General features: G+C 41.4%; 1 protein-coding gene across 1 annotated transcript; it reads right to left on the bottom strand.

Moving 5' to 3' along the window:
• Positions 1-9,288: 9,288 nt before the first annotated feature.
• Positions 9,289-10,677, bottom strand: LOC134368015 (protein crumbs homolog 3-like). The gene is made up of 2 exons (XM_063084638.1): positions 10,655-10,677; positions 9,289-9,598 (listed from the first exon to the last, which is right to left on the bottom strand). Exons 1-2 carry the CDS (start codon positions 10,675-10,677, stop codon positions 9,289-9,291), a joined length of 333 nt encoding a protein of 110 aa, XP_062940708.1.
• Between the last annotated feature and the right edge of the window lie 4,925 nt (positions 10,678-15,602).

Below are 15,602 nucleotides of genomic sequence, written 5' to 3'. Positions count from 1 at the left end.
GTAGATGGCGCAGCTGGCCAGTGACTGTGGATGGGCGGTGGGATCTGGTTTCTGGTGGCCAATGGAACGAAGCAGCAGCCTGTTACTAGGGAGAAGCCCCTGTTGCTATGTGCAGGGTGGAAGCGGCCTGAGTTGCTACAAACAGTTAACCAATGACTGCACGGAGAAGCTGGGCTTTAGCCTTTTCAGCCTATGTAGGTAATGACAAGCTGTTACTAGGTAGTAACTAACCCCTGTTGCCATGTGAAGTGAGGCAGCCAAAGCTAGCCTGAGAGGCTGTAGCCAGAAGACACACTTAGCCGATGGCTGAATGTAAGAATCAGGATCTGGGGGCCGGCCCGTGGCTCACTTGGGAGAGTGCGGTGCTGATAACACCAAGGCCATGGGTTCGGATCCCTATATAGGGATGGCCGGTTGCTCACCTGGGAGAGCGTAGTGCTGACAACACCAAGTCAAGGGTTAAGATCCCCTTACTGGTCATCTTTTTTAAAAAAAATCAGGATCTGGTCTCCCCAGTCCATATGAGGCTGTCTGGTCTGTAATCAGAAGAAGTCCCCATGTCCAATGCGGGCAGGAGCAGGGCACAGCCTGAGGTGGCACAGATAAGATGGCACAGCCGGCCAAGCCAGTGTGGGAGAAGTGGAAGTGGGTGGCGGCACAGCCTGAGGTTGCTTTGGACAGATTGCGCAGCTGGCCAGTGGCTCTGTGCGGGAGGCAGGCTGTAGTCTCCATGGCCAGTGAAATTCAGACATCCCTGTCTCTAGGCGGAAATAACCTGGCTGTTCCAAATTATATCGGTAAGAGTGAAAGCTCATGCCTGGAGGATCTAAATCACTTTGACACAGAGCAGCAGCCTCAATTTCCAACCCAGGTGGAAGAGGGGGAGGAGATTTAACTTGAGGGCTGCAGACAGATGACTCATTAAAAAGAAAAAGAGGCTTTTTGTTTTCTGTTTTCCTCAGCCTTTTTCTATCTATAAAACCAACCTCCTCTGCTAGGCTAAATTGAACACTCATTCTATTTTATAAATAATAATAAAATCCAATTAATATATTTAAAAAATAAACAAGTGAAATTAATTTTAATAATATAGTTTGTTTAAAGTACATATCCAAAACATCATTTCAAGGTGTAATCAACTTTAAAAATTAGTAACGATATATTTGGCATTCATTTTGTTGTAATAAGTCTGCAATTAGAGGCCAGCCAGTTAGATCAGTTGGTTAGAGCAAGGCCTTGTAACACAAAGGTTAACGGTTTGGTTCTCCATACCTGCCAGCCGCCAAAAAAAAAAAAAGAGTCTGTGAAATCGTATGCATGTTTTATACTGACAGCACATCTCAATTTGATGGGTATTTTTATTTTTTGGTGGCTGGCTGGGGCAGCGATGGAACCCTAGACCCTGGTCTTGCTCTAAACAACTGAGCTAACCAGCCAGCCCTACATCTCAATTTGAATGCTAAATTTTCACCAGAAACACTTGACGTGTACTTAGATTTTATAAAACTTACAGTTGAAAATATGGATTAACATCCACAAGTTGTTCCAAACATAGTTTAAAAGTTTTCCAATAATTGAGTTGAGTATCTATTTTAAATTTTAAATTAATTACAATAAATTTTAAAATTCAGTCCTTCAGTCTCATTAGCCTCATTTCAAGTGCTCAATAGCCACATGGCTATGTCTGCCATATCAGATGGCACAATTCTAGACAACATGCCAATGATGGTGTTAGAGCTGTATTATGAAATACATATTTGGTCTTCCTGTTTACTGACGTATAGCTCCTAAAATCCTTGTAATCTCCAGCATGAGTCTTTTGTATGCTAATGAATGAGTGGTGGCTGGGGCCTCCAGAAAGCTTCGGGAGGGGGGCTGGTCACCTTAAAGACCAAGGCCTGGAGGGGAGGGCTGGGGAGTCTGAAGGTTAAGTTAATCATCAATAGCCAATGATTTAATTAATTGTGCCCACAGAGATGGCCAGTTAGCTCAGTTGGGTAGAGCATGGTGTTCTTTTTTTTTTTTTTTTTTTTTTAAAGATGACCGGTAAGGGGATCTCAACCCTTGGCTTGGTGTCATCAGCACCACGCTCAGCCAGTGAGCTAACCAGCCATCCCTATATAGGATCTGAACCCATGGCCTTGGTGTTATCAGCACCACACTCTCCCGAGTGAGCCACGGGCTGGCCCTGAAATGCCCTTCCAGGAAACACCCGTGCATCTCCCAGACTATTTGTGGTTTTTTTTGTTTTTCGGGGTTTTTTTTTTTTTTTTTTGTCTTTTTGTGACAGGTAAGGGGATCCCTACCCTTGGTGTGGTTTCGCTTGCACCGCACTCAGCCAGTGAGCGCACCGGTCATTCCTATATAGGATCCGAACCCGCAGTGGGAGCACCGCTGCGCTCCCAAGCGCTGCTCTCTCCTGAGTGCGCCACAGGGCTGGCCCAGAGCATGGTGTTCTAACACCAAGGTCAAGGGTTCGAACCCCCTTACCTGCCAGCTGCAAAAAAAAAAAAAAAAAAAAGATGGTTACAGAACAAAGCCACCATAAAAACCCAAAAAGACTGGGTTCGGGGAGCTTTCCCATAGCTGAATATGTGGAAGTACCTGGGGAAGGCGGAGAAGCTCTGCAGCCCTTCCCACATACCTTGCCCTATGCTTCTCTTCCATCTGGCTGTTCATTTTTATCCTTTGTAATATCCTTTATAATAAACTGGCAAAGGTAGGTAAATTTTTTCCCTGAGTTCTGTGAGCTGCTCTAGCAAACTAATGGAACCCAAGGAAGGGATCGCAGGAACCCCAATTTATAGCCAGCCAGTCAGAAGCACAAGTCACAATCTGTTGACAGAGCCCATAGTCAAGGACAAACCAAAGTAGCATTGATAGTGGAAGAGTGAACAGAGGCCTGGGTTTGAGGTCAGACTTGAGAGGCATTGAGGGTTAAAAAAATAGAGATTTCCAGTCTGGACAAGACAGCATAGACCCATTTCTCCCTGCTCCTTCCTGCTAAGCACAACTATCAGCCCTGGAAATAATGAAATGGACCCTAGCCGGAAAAACAGATATCTTTGGGGTAACTAAGACCAAGCAGAAAATTTCAGTCAGCCACTAACTTGGGAACCGGTAATCATCAATTCCCTGAGGTTAGCAGAAGAATTGAGAGACTGACCACATGGCTGAGCCCAACCGGAGCTGAAATCACCCCCTCTTGTACTGATTTACTTCAGACGTTGTGCACCTACAATTAAGGACTGAAACTAAGTTTCTTGTTTTTCTTACCTCTCTAATCAGCTGCAAGCAAGAGGAGATATAAGAGAGAGGCAAGACAACCTAGCTGATTATAAACTCCCCTTTTTACTTGAAGGAAAAGTGCATCCATGTTAATTAGAAATCCAAGTCAGGTATTTTTATGATGTTTGACTGAGGTTACTATCCTTGAGCTCTCCCTAGGAGATAAGGACTCCAACCCTGAAGTAACATCAAGGACTTGAAGCTGGCTGCAGACTCTGTGACACTGAAGTTCCCAGTCCATCCTGGGACCCTGACATCTGACTCAGACCATCTGCTAATCCCAGCCTCCCACTTTTTTCACAGAACAAAGACCCTTACCTCATCTGCCTGCCTCTTCCCATTTATAAACTCCAGAACAGGCATCAGAAGGTGGAATGATTTTAGACTGGTCATCCCCCAGATGCCGGTTATCTGAATAAAGCTTCCAATCCTTGCACCACTTCTGGACTTTCGAGTCATTTTTTTTTAGTGTGAGAGGGCAAGCCAAGCCTGATCTGCTGGTAACTGATGGATCTTGGACTTGACCAGAGCCATTGTGCACACAATAAGCACAAAATAGCTGCCGGCCTCGCCTTCCACTCCAGCACCAAACCCCTCCCCGCTTCCCTTTACGAGAAGCCTTGTGACTTAAACAGGAAGAGTGCAGTTCTCCAGCCTGGTTGCATAGTTTCCACATTAGCATAATGCCCCTCCTTGATGGTATCAGCCAGCCCTTGGCACCCTATATAAGCTCTACCACCCCCAAACCTGGTGCTGTCCCCCATTTTCAGGGCAGCCCTGGGCTGCCTGCCACTTTGAGCACAGCCCGGCAGATTCTTTTCCTTTAATTAAGCTTGATCAGTACCCAGTGTCTCAGCTCACTTTCTTTCAGTAACAACAACACAAGAGTAGGAACAGCACAACTGTATGACATCTTCCGTCCCCCCCACCCAACAGAAGAAGGCAACTCAAGGCCAGTATTTCCCGACCCCAATCCTAGCAACAGAAGGCAGCCCAAACAGGCTCGTTCCTCCCCTGGATCAAACAGAAGTCCCTGTGACAACATGATGCAAGCCCAACACCAAGAGCAAGGGGGATGGATCGGGAGCCTGCTAACATTAAGTGCCATGAGAAGTGCTCTCCTTCGCCACTGAGCCCTAGACTCCCCTCTCCCATGAGAGTCACCCCCCCACACACACACCTGCAGGACGGACAAAGCCACAGCAAGAGGCCAGGCCTGGAAAATCTCTCTTACCTTGAGGGCCTCGAAGACCTGAGACTTCTGAGATTCCCTCCTCCCAACAAGAGGTAGCAGAAATGAGGTGGCCAGGCTTAGAAAGCCCCTCTCCTGCCCAGAGTCACTGGGACAGACAGGCAGAACCAGCAAGAGAGACCCAGTCACAACAAGCATCCTGTCCCAGGAAGCCTCTTTGACCTGACAGGCCTGAGACTCCCCTTCCTTTTTTGGGGGGTGGGGTGGGTGTTTGGCCGGTACAGGGATCCAAACGCTTGACCATGGTGTTATCAGCACCACACTCTAACCAACTGAGCTAACCGGTCAGCCCTTCCCCTTCCTTTCAGAGAGACACCTGGGCAGCTGGCAGGCACTGGTAGGGGATCCCATCACATCCCTCCAACACCAACAAACACCAGGAGGCCTGGCCTGTAGAAATCCCTCCTGCCCCCTCAGGCAACACCAGCAGAGACAAGTGGGAGCCTGAGAGGCACCAGATAGACCAAGAAGAGGAGAATAACACCACAAAGGCTCTGAGATTAAACTGCCATTAAAACCACAGTACAAAAACTAGGCCAAAACCTTCATGTTAAACCTAAACAGGGGGAACGCCTGCTAAAATAAAAGACTTATATAGAACCCAGAGTCTCCTAATATAATAAACCAAATGACCAGGACACCCCTCAAAAAATTAAAAATAGGGGGGGCTGACTGGTTAGCTCAGTTGGTTAGAGCTCAGCTTTATAACCCCAAGGTCAAGGGTTCAGATCCCCTTACCAGCCAGTTGCCAAAAAAAAAAAAGAGAGAGAAAAAATTAAAAACAGAATTACCATATGATCCCACAATCCCACTGTCTTCAAAAAGTTCATGGAAAGATTGTATTATCTTTTAATTCAATTTTTCCACAAACTTTTTGAATACCCTCACATATCCAAAGGAAATGAAAGCAGTATGTCAAAGAGACACCTGGACTCCCATGTTCATTGCAGCACTATTCACAGTAGCTGAGATACGAAATCAGCCTAAGTATCTATCATCACATAAATGGATAAAGAAAATGTATATATGAGGATTTTTTTAAAAATTCATGGAAATATTCATTTTATCTTTTAATTCTATTTTTCTGGAAACCTTTTTTTTCTTTTTTTTTTTGGCAGTTAGCCGGTACAGTCCAGGAACTTTTTGAAATACTCTCGTATACACAATGGAATACTATTGAGCCTTTAAAAAGAGGGAAATCCCATCATTTGTGCCAACATGGATGAACCTGGAGGACAATACACTAAATGAAATAAGCCAGGCACAGAAAGACAAATATGGCACAGTCTCACTTGTATGTGGAATCTAAAAAAGTTGAACTCACAGAAGCAGAGAGTAGAATGGTAGCTGCCAGGGACTGAGGGAGAGGACTTGGAGAGATGTTGGTCAAAGGATACAAAATTTCAGTTAGCAGAAATAAGTTAAAGATCTATCGAACAACATGGTAGCTATAGTTAATAACAATATTGTATTCTTGAAACTCACTGAGAGTAGATTTTAAGTGCTCTCGCCACAAAAAATGATAAATATGTGAGGTAGTGCATATGTTAATTAGCTCAGTTTAGCCATTCCACAATGTATACATATTTCAAAACATCATGTACACAATAAATATATACTATTTTTATTTTTCAATTAAGACACTGAATTAATTAGGGCTGGCGAGTTAGCTCAGTTGGTTAGAGCATGGTGCTGATGACAGACACCAAGGTCCAGGGTTTGATCCCTGTACCAAAACAAAAAAGATTTCAACAATCAGTTACAAATATTCTCTTGGAACAAATTAGAAAATTAAAAAATCTCAGCAAAGAAATAGGAATTAAAAAAAAATCCCGACTAGAAAGTGCAATAACAGAAATAAAATCCTCACTGGATGGGCTCAAAAGTAGAGTGGAGATGACAGAAGATAGAATCAGTAAACTTAAAAATAGATCAGTAGAATTCACCCAATCTGAACAAAATGTTGGAGTGAGCAGGACTGAAGCCATGTTGGGACCTAAAGCTGCCTGGTTTGCAGGGCGGGGGAGGATTTTTAAAAGGACAGTTTTCTTCTCTCCACTCTTGCTTCCCATCCCCTGACTTTCTTATCTTGCTCGCTAAGTAGGAAAACAAGGCTGAGAAGCTAATTCGTACTTTGCAAAGCTAACAGTTCTTTCTTTGAGACTTGTAGAGTTTTGAGAAATGATCAAGGCCAAACGACTGGAAGCTGACCTTGGGCACCAGCCAAGCACACTGGTCCAAATCAAAATCTTGCAGGGTCCTGAGAGAACAGCGAAGATGAGAACAGAAACCAGATGAGGCCTCGGCAAGACCTTGTACCTGGCTCACAGACATGGACCCCTCATAACTCACATCTCCTTCTCTCCTGCTTTTCACCTCCCATATTCCATTCCCTCAACCCTTCCTTTAAAAACCCTTCAGTATACCTAAATCTTTGAGATGAGACAGCCTACCATCTCCTTCAGCTGAATACATCTGCTTTTCTAACACCAACCATTTGACTTCTGAGTCTTTTTTCTTTCCTTGTCAAGGGGGCAGGCAGCCGGACCTGAGTTCGGTAACAAAAACAGAGAAAATTGATCGAAAATGTTGAACAGAGCTTCATAAACTGGTGATAAAATAGCAAAAGATCCAGCATTCATACCATGGAAGTCCCAGGGCAGGAAAAAGACAATGAGAGCAAGAATATTTGAAGTAATAATGAATAAAATGTCCCAAATTTGGTGAAGGACACAAACCTACAGGTCCAAGAAGCTCAGGGAAACTGAAACAGGATAAACTCAAGGAAATCCATGTCAAGATATATCACTAGTAAACTTTTGAAAACTAAATACAATGCAAATAGGGCTGGCCAGTTAGCTGAGTTGGTTATACTTCGGTGTTATAACACCAAGGTCAAGGGTGGATCCCCATACCAGTCAGTTGCCAATAAATAAATAAATAAATAAATAAAGATAATGAAAATAACTTTAAGCAACCCAGAGAGAAACAAAGCATTACCTATAGGGAAATACCAATTTATTTATTTATTCTGTTTGTTTGTTTTTGTGGCTGGCTGGTATGGGGATCTGAACCCTGACCTTGGTGTCCAACTGAGCTAACCTGATAGCCTGGAAACACCAATTTAAATGACAGCAGTTTTATCACCTGGAGGACAGAAGAAAGGGGCACAACATTTTTCAAAATGCTGGAAAAGAACTGTTAACTATGAATTCTGTATCTGATTGAACTATTCTTCAGAGAGGAAGAGGAAATAAAGACATAGACAGAAAAACTAAAAGAATTTGCCAAGAGGCCTACCCTTAACAATTGGCTAAGGAAGTTGAAAGAGAAAAAAAGGACAGAGAGAGAGAGAGAGAGAGAGAGCGAAGCAAAAGGAAAGAAAGAATCTTTGGAGCATCAGGAAGGAAAAAGACTCAATGAAGAGCAAGAAGAAAAAAAAAAACAAAAAAGAAAAGAACAGGAAGATGGGTACATAAAATAGACTATCCTTTTCCTTTTGAGTTTTATCTATCATATTTGGTGGTTGAAATAAAAATTATAACACCATCTAATACTAAGGCAATGATATTTATCTGTTTCGTGACCGGCACTCAGCCAGTGAGTGCACCGGCCATTCCTATATAGGATCCGAACCCTCGGCGGGAGCGTTGCTGCGCTCCCAGCGCCGCACTCTCCCAAGTGCGCCACGGGCTCGGCCCAAGGCAATGATATTTAAAAGTGGGGAAGGTAAAGGACCTAAATGGAACTGAGGTTTCCACAGTTGACTCAAAGTGGAAAAATGTAAGTACCAGTGTACTGGGTTGAATTATGTCCCCCCAAAACTCCCTGAAGCTCAAATTGAGTTTTATGTATTAGAAACTTGGCCCCCACTGTGACTGTTAAGAGAGTGGGAAATCCTATTATTGTAATTGGAAGGTGGAGCCTTGAAGAGATGATTGGATTGTAGGACCGTGCAGTAGTGAATGGATTAAAAATGGTGGTCAGGGCGTGGTTCTGAGGGCTTTAAAAGAAGAGGAGAGTCTTTCTCTCTCTGCTCACTCTGCTCTCTCTGCTTCCACCATCTTGCAATGTGAGACCCCTGAGTCACTGTTGCAACCATCAGATGGACATTGGACTTACCAGTCTCAGAAACTGTAAGCCAAATAAACCTCCATTCTTTATAAATTACTCAGTTTCAGTTATTCTGTTATAGCAACACAAAATGGACTAATACAACCAGTATGCTTAAAATGTGGTCTGAATGGTTTTTAGGTTTTCTTTTGTTTTGTTTTTTGGTTTTTCCTTGTGAGTTTATGGGGGCTCTCTCTCTGCTCCCCTGATCACCCTCCTCCCAGAGGCTGCCTCTAACTGGCTCCTAGGTGCATCTAAAAGCCCCCCCCCTTCCAAGAAGGCACTTCAGTATTCTAGGATCCTTTCAACCTTACAATTCATCTCCTCCATCTGGGCTAATGCTCCCATCAGCTCAAAAAAGCTCCTATTATATCTCACTACCAATTTTATATAAATATATAAAAAGTGAGCAGCTCCACCCTCCTTTGCCCTCAAGGACAACCCTCTTTCCCACTCCACCCCCACCCCTGCAGGGATCCCATCTATTCATAAACACTGAGTGGGTCTGATTGCCCAGAGTGGGCTCTGCCTTCCCCTAAGGTCACACAGTAAGGAAAGGAGATGGATGGAGGGAGGGGTACCTAGATGGACAGACAGCCCCACACGGCCTCCTTGGAGTCCTGGGGGCCCCAGGCCTAGGCTGCATGGGAGAACTGCTCCTCGCTGCTGGGCCAGTTGGTGCCTTCCATCTGACATTTTTCCCAAAGTTTATGCACCAGTAATGCTAACCCCACAGCCAGGAGCAGGGCAGCCAGGATGGAGAAGACCACAATGATGGCAGTGATGGCCTCCTGAGACAGGGCCCCATTGGAGCCAGGGATGCTGGGTATAATGGTGCTGTTCTTCTTTATAGAGGAGTCCAGTGCTGTGGGGTTTGTCCCTAGGCCTGGCCGCAGCGGCAGGCAGAGTGCCAAGAACAGCCCCAGGTCAGGGATCAACAAGGGCCTGGCAACAGGTTGGTGGTACCAGGGATGGGGCTTCTCATGTGCTGCTCCTACTGCATCTCAAGCAGGGGGCAACAGTGACTGGGTAACTGGTCCAGGCGTCTTTGACCTTGCACAGGTTCCCTGTCTGGGTCCCCAGCTGGAACCCTTGGTCTAGCCCTAGCCGTGTGTCACTTGGTTTGACCCCACCTAATCTCAATGTTTGTGTCCTCCCACAGTTCATACATTGAAACCTAATTGCCAATGCAATAATATTAAGAGATGGGGTTTTTAGGAGGTCTGCCCTCATGGATGGGATTAGTGCTCTTATAAAGAGGCCTGAAGGAGCTTGATCTCCCCTTTTGCCATGTGAAGATACATAGAAGGCACCATCTATGAACCAGGGAGCAGCCTTCACCAGACACTGAATCTTCCAGCACCTTGATCTTGGAGCTTCCAGCCTCCAGAACTGTGAGGAATCAATTTCTGTTCATTATGAATTACCCAGTTTAAACTATTTTGTTATAGCAGCCTGAACAGACTAAGACAATAGATTTTTCTTATTATTCAAGTATTGTGAGGCCAACAGATCAGGAGATGGTTGTCCCTGAGAAGATATTTTTCTATATACAAAGATCCCAAGAGGAGGGGCATGCCAGGCAGGGGGCCACATGTGGAAGAACCAGGATTAGTCAGGAGGTAGAGGGAGCATGGGGAAAACATGAGTGTTATAGACTGAATATCTGTGTCCCTGCCCCAAATTCATGTGTTGAAGCCCTAGCTCCAATGTGGCTATATATAAGAAGAGACACCAAGGTGCTCTCTCTCTCTCTGTAAGGTAAGCCAGTTTAGGTTTGGCTAGTTTGAACAATATCAGCTAGCAGGCTCTGGGGCAGAGGGGTTGTCTCTAGTTGTCTGGTATCTGGCCCTGGGGTGATCAGGGAAAGGGGGATAGTGGCCTGGAGTGTGACAGCCCTATAGAGTAGGTAGTTGGGAAGATGGGCTTTGGATTGGTTGGTTTGTATTTAAAAGGTGCACACAGGGGCAAGTTGCATATTATCTCTAGGAATTGACTAACCTTGGGAGGGGCAGCCCCTCCATGGTCAGCAAGATATCAAATGGCAAATTATTAGAAAAGAGAAAATAAAAAGACATGGTTAATATACAGTAGACTATAATAAGGCACATATGTGTATTTTAATACCCAGAGCAACCGCCATGAAAACTACACAAGGAAGGAGATACACTCAAAAGCACTAAATAGTTGAAGATAGAATTCTATAAAATATTCAAATAACCCACAGTAAGGCAAGAAAAGAGAAACAAAGGACTGAGAACCAAAGAATACAAACAGAAAACAAATAATAAAGTGGAAAACTCAAGAGTTAGCATATCAGTAATTAGGTTAAATGTAAATGGTCTAAATACACACACAAAAAGACAGAGATTGGTAGAATGGATTTAAAAAAACACAACCCAGCTATGTTCTATTACAAAAACTAAGTTCAAATTCAATCGCATATGTAGGTTGAAACTAAAAAGATAGAGAAAGATATACCATGCAAATATTAATAAAAAATAAAGGAGTGGCTATGTTAATACCTGACAGAGCAGACTTCAGAGAAATGAAAATTAGTAGAGAAAAAGAGGAACATTACATTATGATAAAAGGAGCAATCCACCAGCAAGCTAAAATGATCCTACATGTGTATGCCCCAAACAACAGAGCCTCAAAATGCATTAAGCAAAAAATGATAGAGCTAAAAGGAGAAATAATTAAATCCACAATTACAGTTGGAAACTTTAACACCCACTTCTCCCAAGTTATACAACTACTAGACAAAAATCAACAAGGATACAGAAAATCTGCACAACACAATAAACCAACAGTATCTACTTGACATTTATAAAACACTCCACCCAACAACATCACAATACATATTTTTTTTTCAAACACCCATAGAAAATTCACCAACACAGACAATATGCTAGGAAATAAAACAAACTTCAACAAATTCAAAAGAATTGAAGTGTGTTCTTGGACCAAAATGGAATCAGACTAGAAATCAATAATGGAAGACAATAGGAAAATCTCTGAACACACACTTATAAACTAAACACATTTATGAATAATTCATGGGCCAAATTGGAAATCTCATAGAATTTTTAAAAATAAATAAAACTAAATAAAATAATAATACATATGAAAACATGTGGGATGAAGCTAAAGCAGTGCTCAGAGGGGAATTTACAGCACCAAATGCTTACATTAGAGAAGAAGAAAGATCTCAAATCAATAACAATGATTCTTATGAAACTAGATAACAAAGAGCAAAATAAACACAAAGCAAGCAGGAGAAAGGGGAAATAATAAAGACAAGAGCAGAAATCAATGAAATTAAAAACAGGAAAACAATAGAGAAAATCAATGAAACAAAAAGCTAGTTATTTAAAAAGTTCAATAATATTGATAAACTTCTAGCAAGATGCACAAAAATGAAAAGAGAGAAGACACACATCTCAAATATCAGAAATGAAACAGGGAATGTCATTATAGGTCTGAAGCCATTACAAAGATAATAAAGGAATACTAGAAAACATGTTATACTCATAAACTCGACAACTTAGACAAAATGGAACAATTCCTCAGAATCCCCGAACCACCAAAACCCAAAGATGAAGAAGATAATCTGAATAACCACTAAATAAATTGAACTGAATTTATAATTTAAAAACTCATGAAAATAAAATCTCCATATCTAGATGGTTTCAGTGGAGTTTCTACTAAACGTTTAAAGAAGAATTAAAGCCAATTTTACACAGCTTCTTACAAAAAATAGAAGAGAGGATATCCCAACTCATTTTATGACAGCAGAATAACCTTGACATAAAAACCAGACAATGCCAATATAAAAAAAGAAAACTGCAAACCAATGTCCCTCATGAACTTAGACACAAAAATTCCAACAAATTATTAGCAAACCAAATACAATAATGTATAAAAAGAATTATACACCACAACCAAGTGGGATTTATTCCAGACATGCAAGGCTGGTTCAATATTTGAAAATCAATCAATGTCATTCACCATATTAACAACCTGAAGAAGAAAAATCATATAATCATATTAGTTGATGCAGAAAAAAGTATTTGATAAAATCCAACAGGCCAGCCCGTGGCTCACTCGGGAGAGTGTGGTGCTGATAACACCAAGGCCATGGGTTCGGATCCCATATAGGGATGGCCAGTTGCTCACTGGGTGAGCTTGGTGCTGACAACACTAAGTCAAGGGTTAAGATCCCCTTACCGGTCATCTTTTTAAAAAAATAAATAAATAAATAAATAAATAAAATAAAATCCAACACCCATCCTTGATTGAAAAGAAAAAGTCTCAGCAAATTAGGAATAGAAGAGAATTACTTCAACTTGATAAAGAGCATCTACAAAAAACCTACAGCTAACATCATATTAGTGAAAGACTGAATTATTTTCCCCTAATATAAAGAACAGGGCAAGAATATCTTCTCTCACCATTCTTACTTAACATAGCACTAAAAGTCCTAGCCACCACAATAACACAAGAAAAAGAATACAAGTATACAGGTTGTAAAGGGAGAAATAAAACTGATCCTATTTGTAAATGACATGATTATCTGTGCAATATATTCCAAGAAATTTACAGGAAAAAAAATCTCCCAGACTTAATCAGGGAGTTCAGCGAGGTTTCCGGATACAAGATCAATAAGCAAAAACAAGCACATTTCTGCATACTAACAGTGACCTTACAGAAAGTGAAATTTAAAATACTATATGATTTACAATCAGTCCTAAGAAAATGAAATACATGGGTACACCCTTAACAAAACATGTAAAGGATATATATGATGGGCATTACAAAATCCTGATAAAGTAAAAGAAGACCTAAATAAACGGAGAGGCATACAGTGTTGATGAATTGGGAGGGTCAACACAATAAAGATGCCAATTTTCCCCAAATTGACACATAGATTTCATGCAATTCCTATCAAAATCCCGGCAAACTGGTTTTGTAGACATAGACAATTTTTTCAAATTTATACAGAAAGACAAAGGAACTAAAATAGCTAAAACGGTTTTGAAAAAGAATAACAAAGCAGGAGGAATCACTCTACTCAGTATTAAGGCTTACTATATAGCTACAGTGATCAAGACAGTGAGACAGTATAGTACTGGTGGAGGAATAAACACATAAATCAGTGGAACAGAACAGAGAACCCAGAAAAAGCCCATCACAAGTACAGCCAATTTATTTTGATAAAGTTGCAAAAGCAATTCAGTGGAAGATAGCCTTTTCAACAAATGGTGCTGGAGTAAGTGGATATCCATAGGCGAAAAAATAAATATTCATCTAAGTCATACACCTTATACAAAAATTAATGCAAAATGTAAAACTGTAAAACTTTAAGAAAAAAACATAAGAGAAAATCTTTTTTTTTTTTTTTTTTTTTTTGTCGTTTTTTCGTGACCAGCACTCAGCCAGTGAGTGCACCGGTCAGTCCTATATAGGATCCGAACCCGCGGCGGGAGCGTCGCCGCGCTCCCAGCGCAGCACTCTACCAAGTGCGCCACGGGCTCGGCCCGAGAGAAAATCTTTGAGATCTAGGAGTAGGCAGAGATTTCTTAAACTTGATCCCAAAAACATGATCCATAAAAGGAAAAATTGATCGATTGTGCCTCATCAAAATTAAAAACCTTTATTCTGCAAAATCCATGTGAAGACGGAAGATGAAAGACAAGTTACAGACTAGGAGAAAATATTGGCAAACTATCTATCCCACAAAGCACCAATTTCTAGAATGTATAAGGAACTCTCAAAACTAAGAATATAAAAACAAACAATCCAATTAGAAAATGGGCAAAATACATGAAGAGACATTTCATCAAAGAGGATATAGAGATGGCAAATAAGCACATGAAAAGATGTTCAACATCATTAGCCATTAGGGAAATACAAGTTTAGTTTTGTTTTTTTGTTTGTTTTGTTGCTGGATCTGAATCCGTGACCTTGGTGTTACCTGCACCACAATGAGATATCAGTATACACATATCAGAATGGCTGAAATAAAATACAGTGACAGCACAAACGCTGTCTAGTATATGGAGAAACTTGGTCATGCTGACATTGCTGGTGTCATACAGAATGATACAGCCACTCTAGAAAGTAGTTTGGCAGTTTCTTATAGAACTAAACATATAATGCAGCAATTGCATTCCTGGGCATTTATCTCAGAGAAATGAGAATCTATGTTTGCACAAAACCTGTACATGAATGTTCATAACAGCTTTATTTGTAAAAGCCAAAAACTGGAATCAGCCCAGATATCCTTCAAAAGATGAACTGTTAAACTGTGGTACACTCATACTATAGAATACTACTCAGCAATAAAAAGGAACCAACTCTTGATACACACAACTTGGATGAAATGCTGAGTGAAAATACCCAATCTCAAAATTTACATAATGTATGATTCCATTTATGTGACATTCTCAAAATGACAAAATTGCAGAGATGGAGTAGATTAGTGATTGCTAGAGATTGGGGACTGGAGTGGTGTGTGGGGGTGGGACTATAGGGAGGTAGCATGAAGGAGATCTTTTGTAATGACGGAACCGTTCTGTATCCTGATTGTGGTGGTGGTAACACAAGTCTACAAATGTAACAAAATTGCATAGATCTAATCACACATACAGCCATACGAATCTTAAAATACCTATCATTTACCTGCACAACAAGACAAGGCTGATAAATATTAAATAGAAGGTATTTAACAGGTAACAATCTCTGGTAATTATCTAAAAAAAGATAAAATTAAAACATAACATGAGCTGGCTGGTTAGCTCAGTTGGTTAGGGCGCAGCCTTATAACACCCAGGTCACAGGTTCGGACCCCTATACTGGCCAGCTGCCAAAAGAAAAAAAAAAAAAAAAAAAAGATGGATGAAAAACAGAAAACCAGTGAAGAGAATTTTATTTTTTTTATTTTTTG

The sequence above is a fragment of the Cynocephalus volans genome, chromosome X, assembly GCF_027409185.1.
Source record: "Cynocephalus volans isolate mCynVol1 chromosome X, mCynVol1.pri, whole genome shotgun sequence".
Lineage (NCBI taxonomy): Eukaryota > Metazoa > Chordata > Mammalia > Dermoptera > Cynocephalidae > Cynocephalus > Cynocephalus volans.
Note: the sequence above shows the minus strand (reverse complement) of the source record. Positions and strands in the feature narration are given on the sequence as shown.

Coding starts and splice junctions, on each gene's coding strand:
- LOC134368015 (XM_063084638.1), bottom strand. CDS start 10,677: ATGGAGGGGCTGCCCCTCCCAAG. Junction 9,599..10,654: donor GAGGGGCTGCCCCTCCCAAG/GTTAGTCAATTC, acceptor ACCTGTTGCCAG/GCCCTTGTTGATCCCTGACC.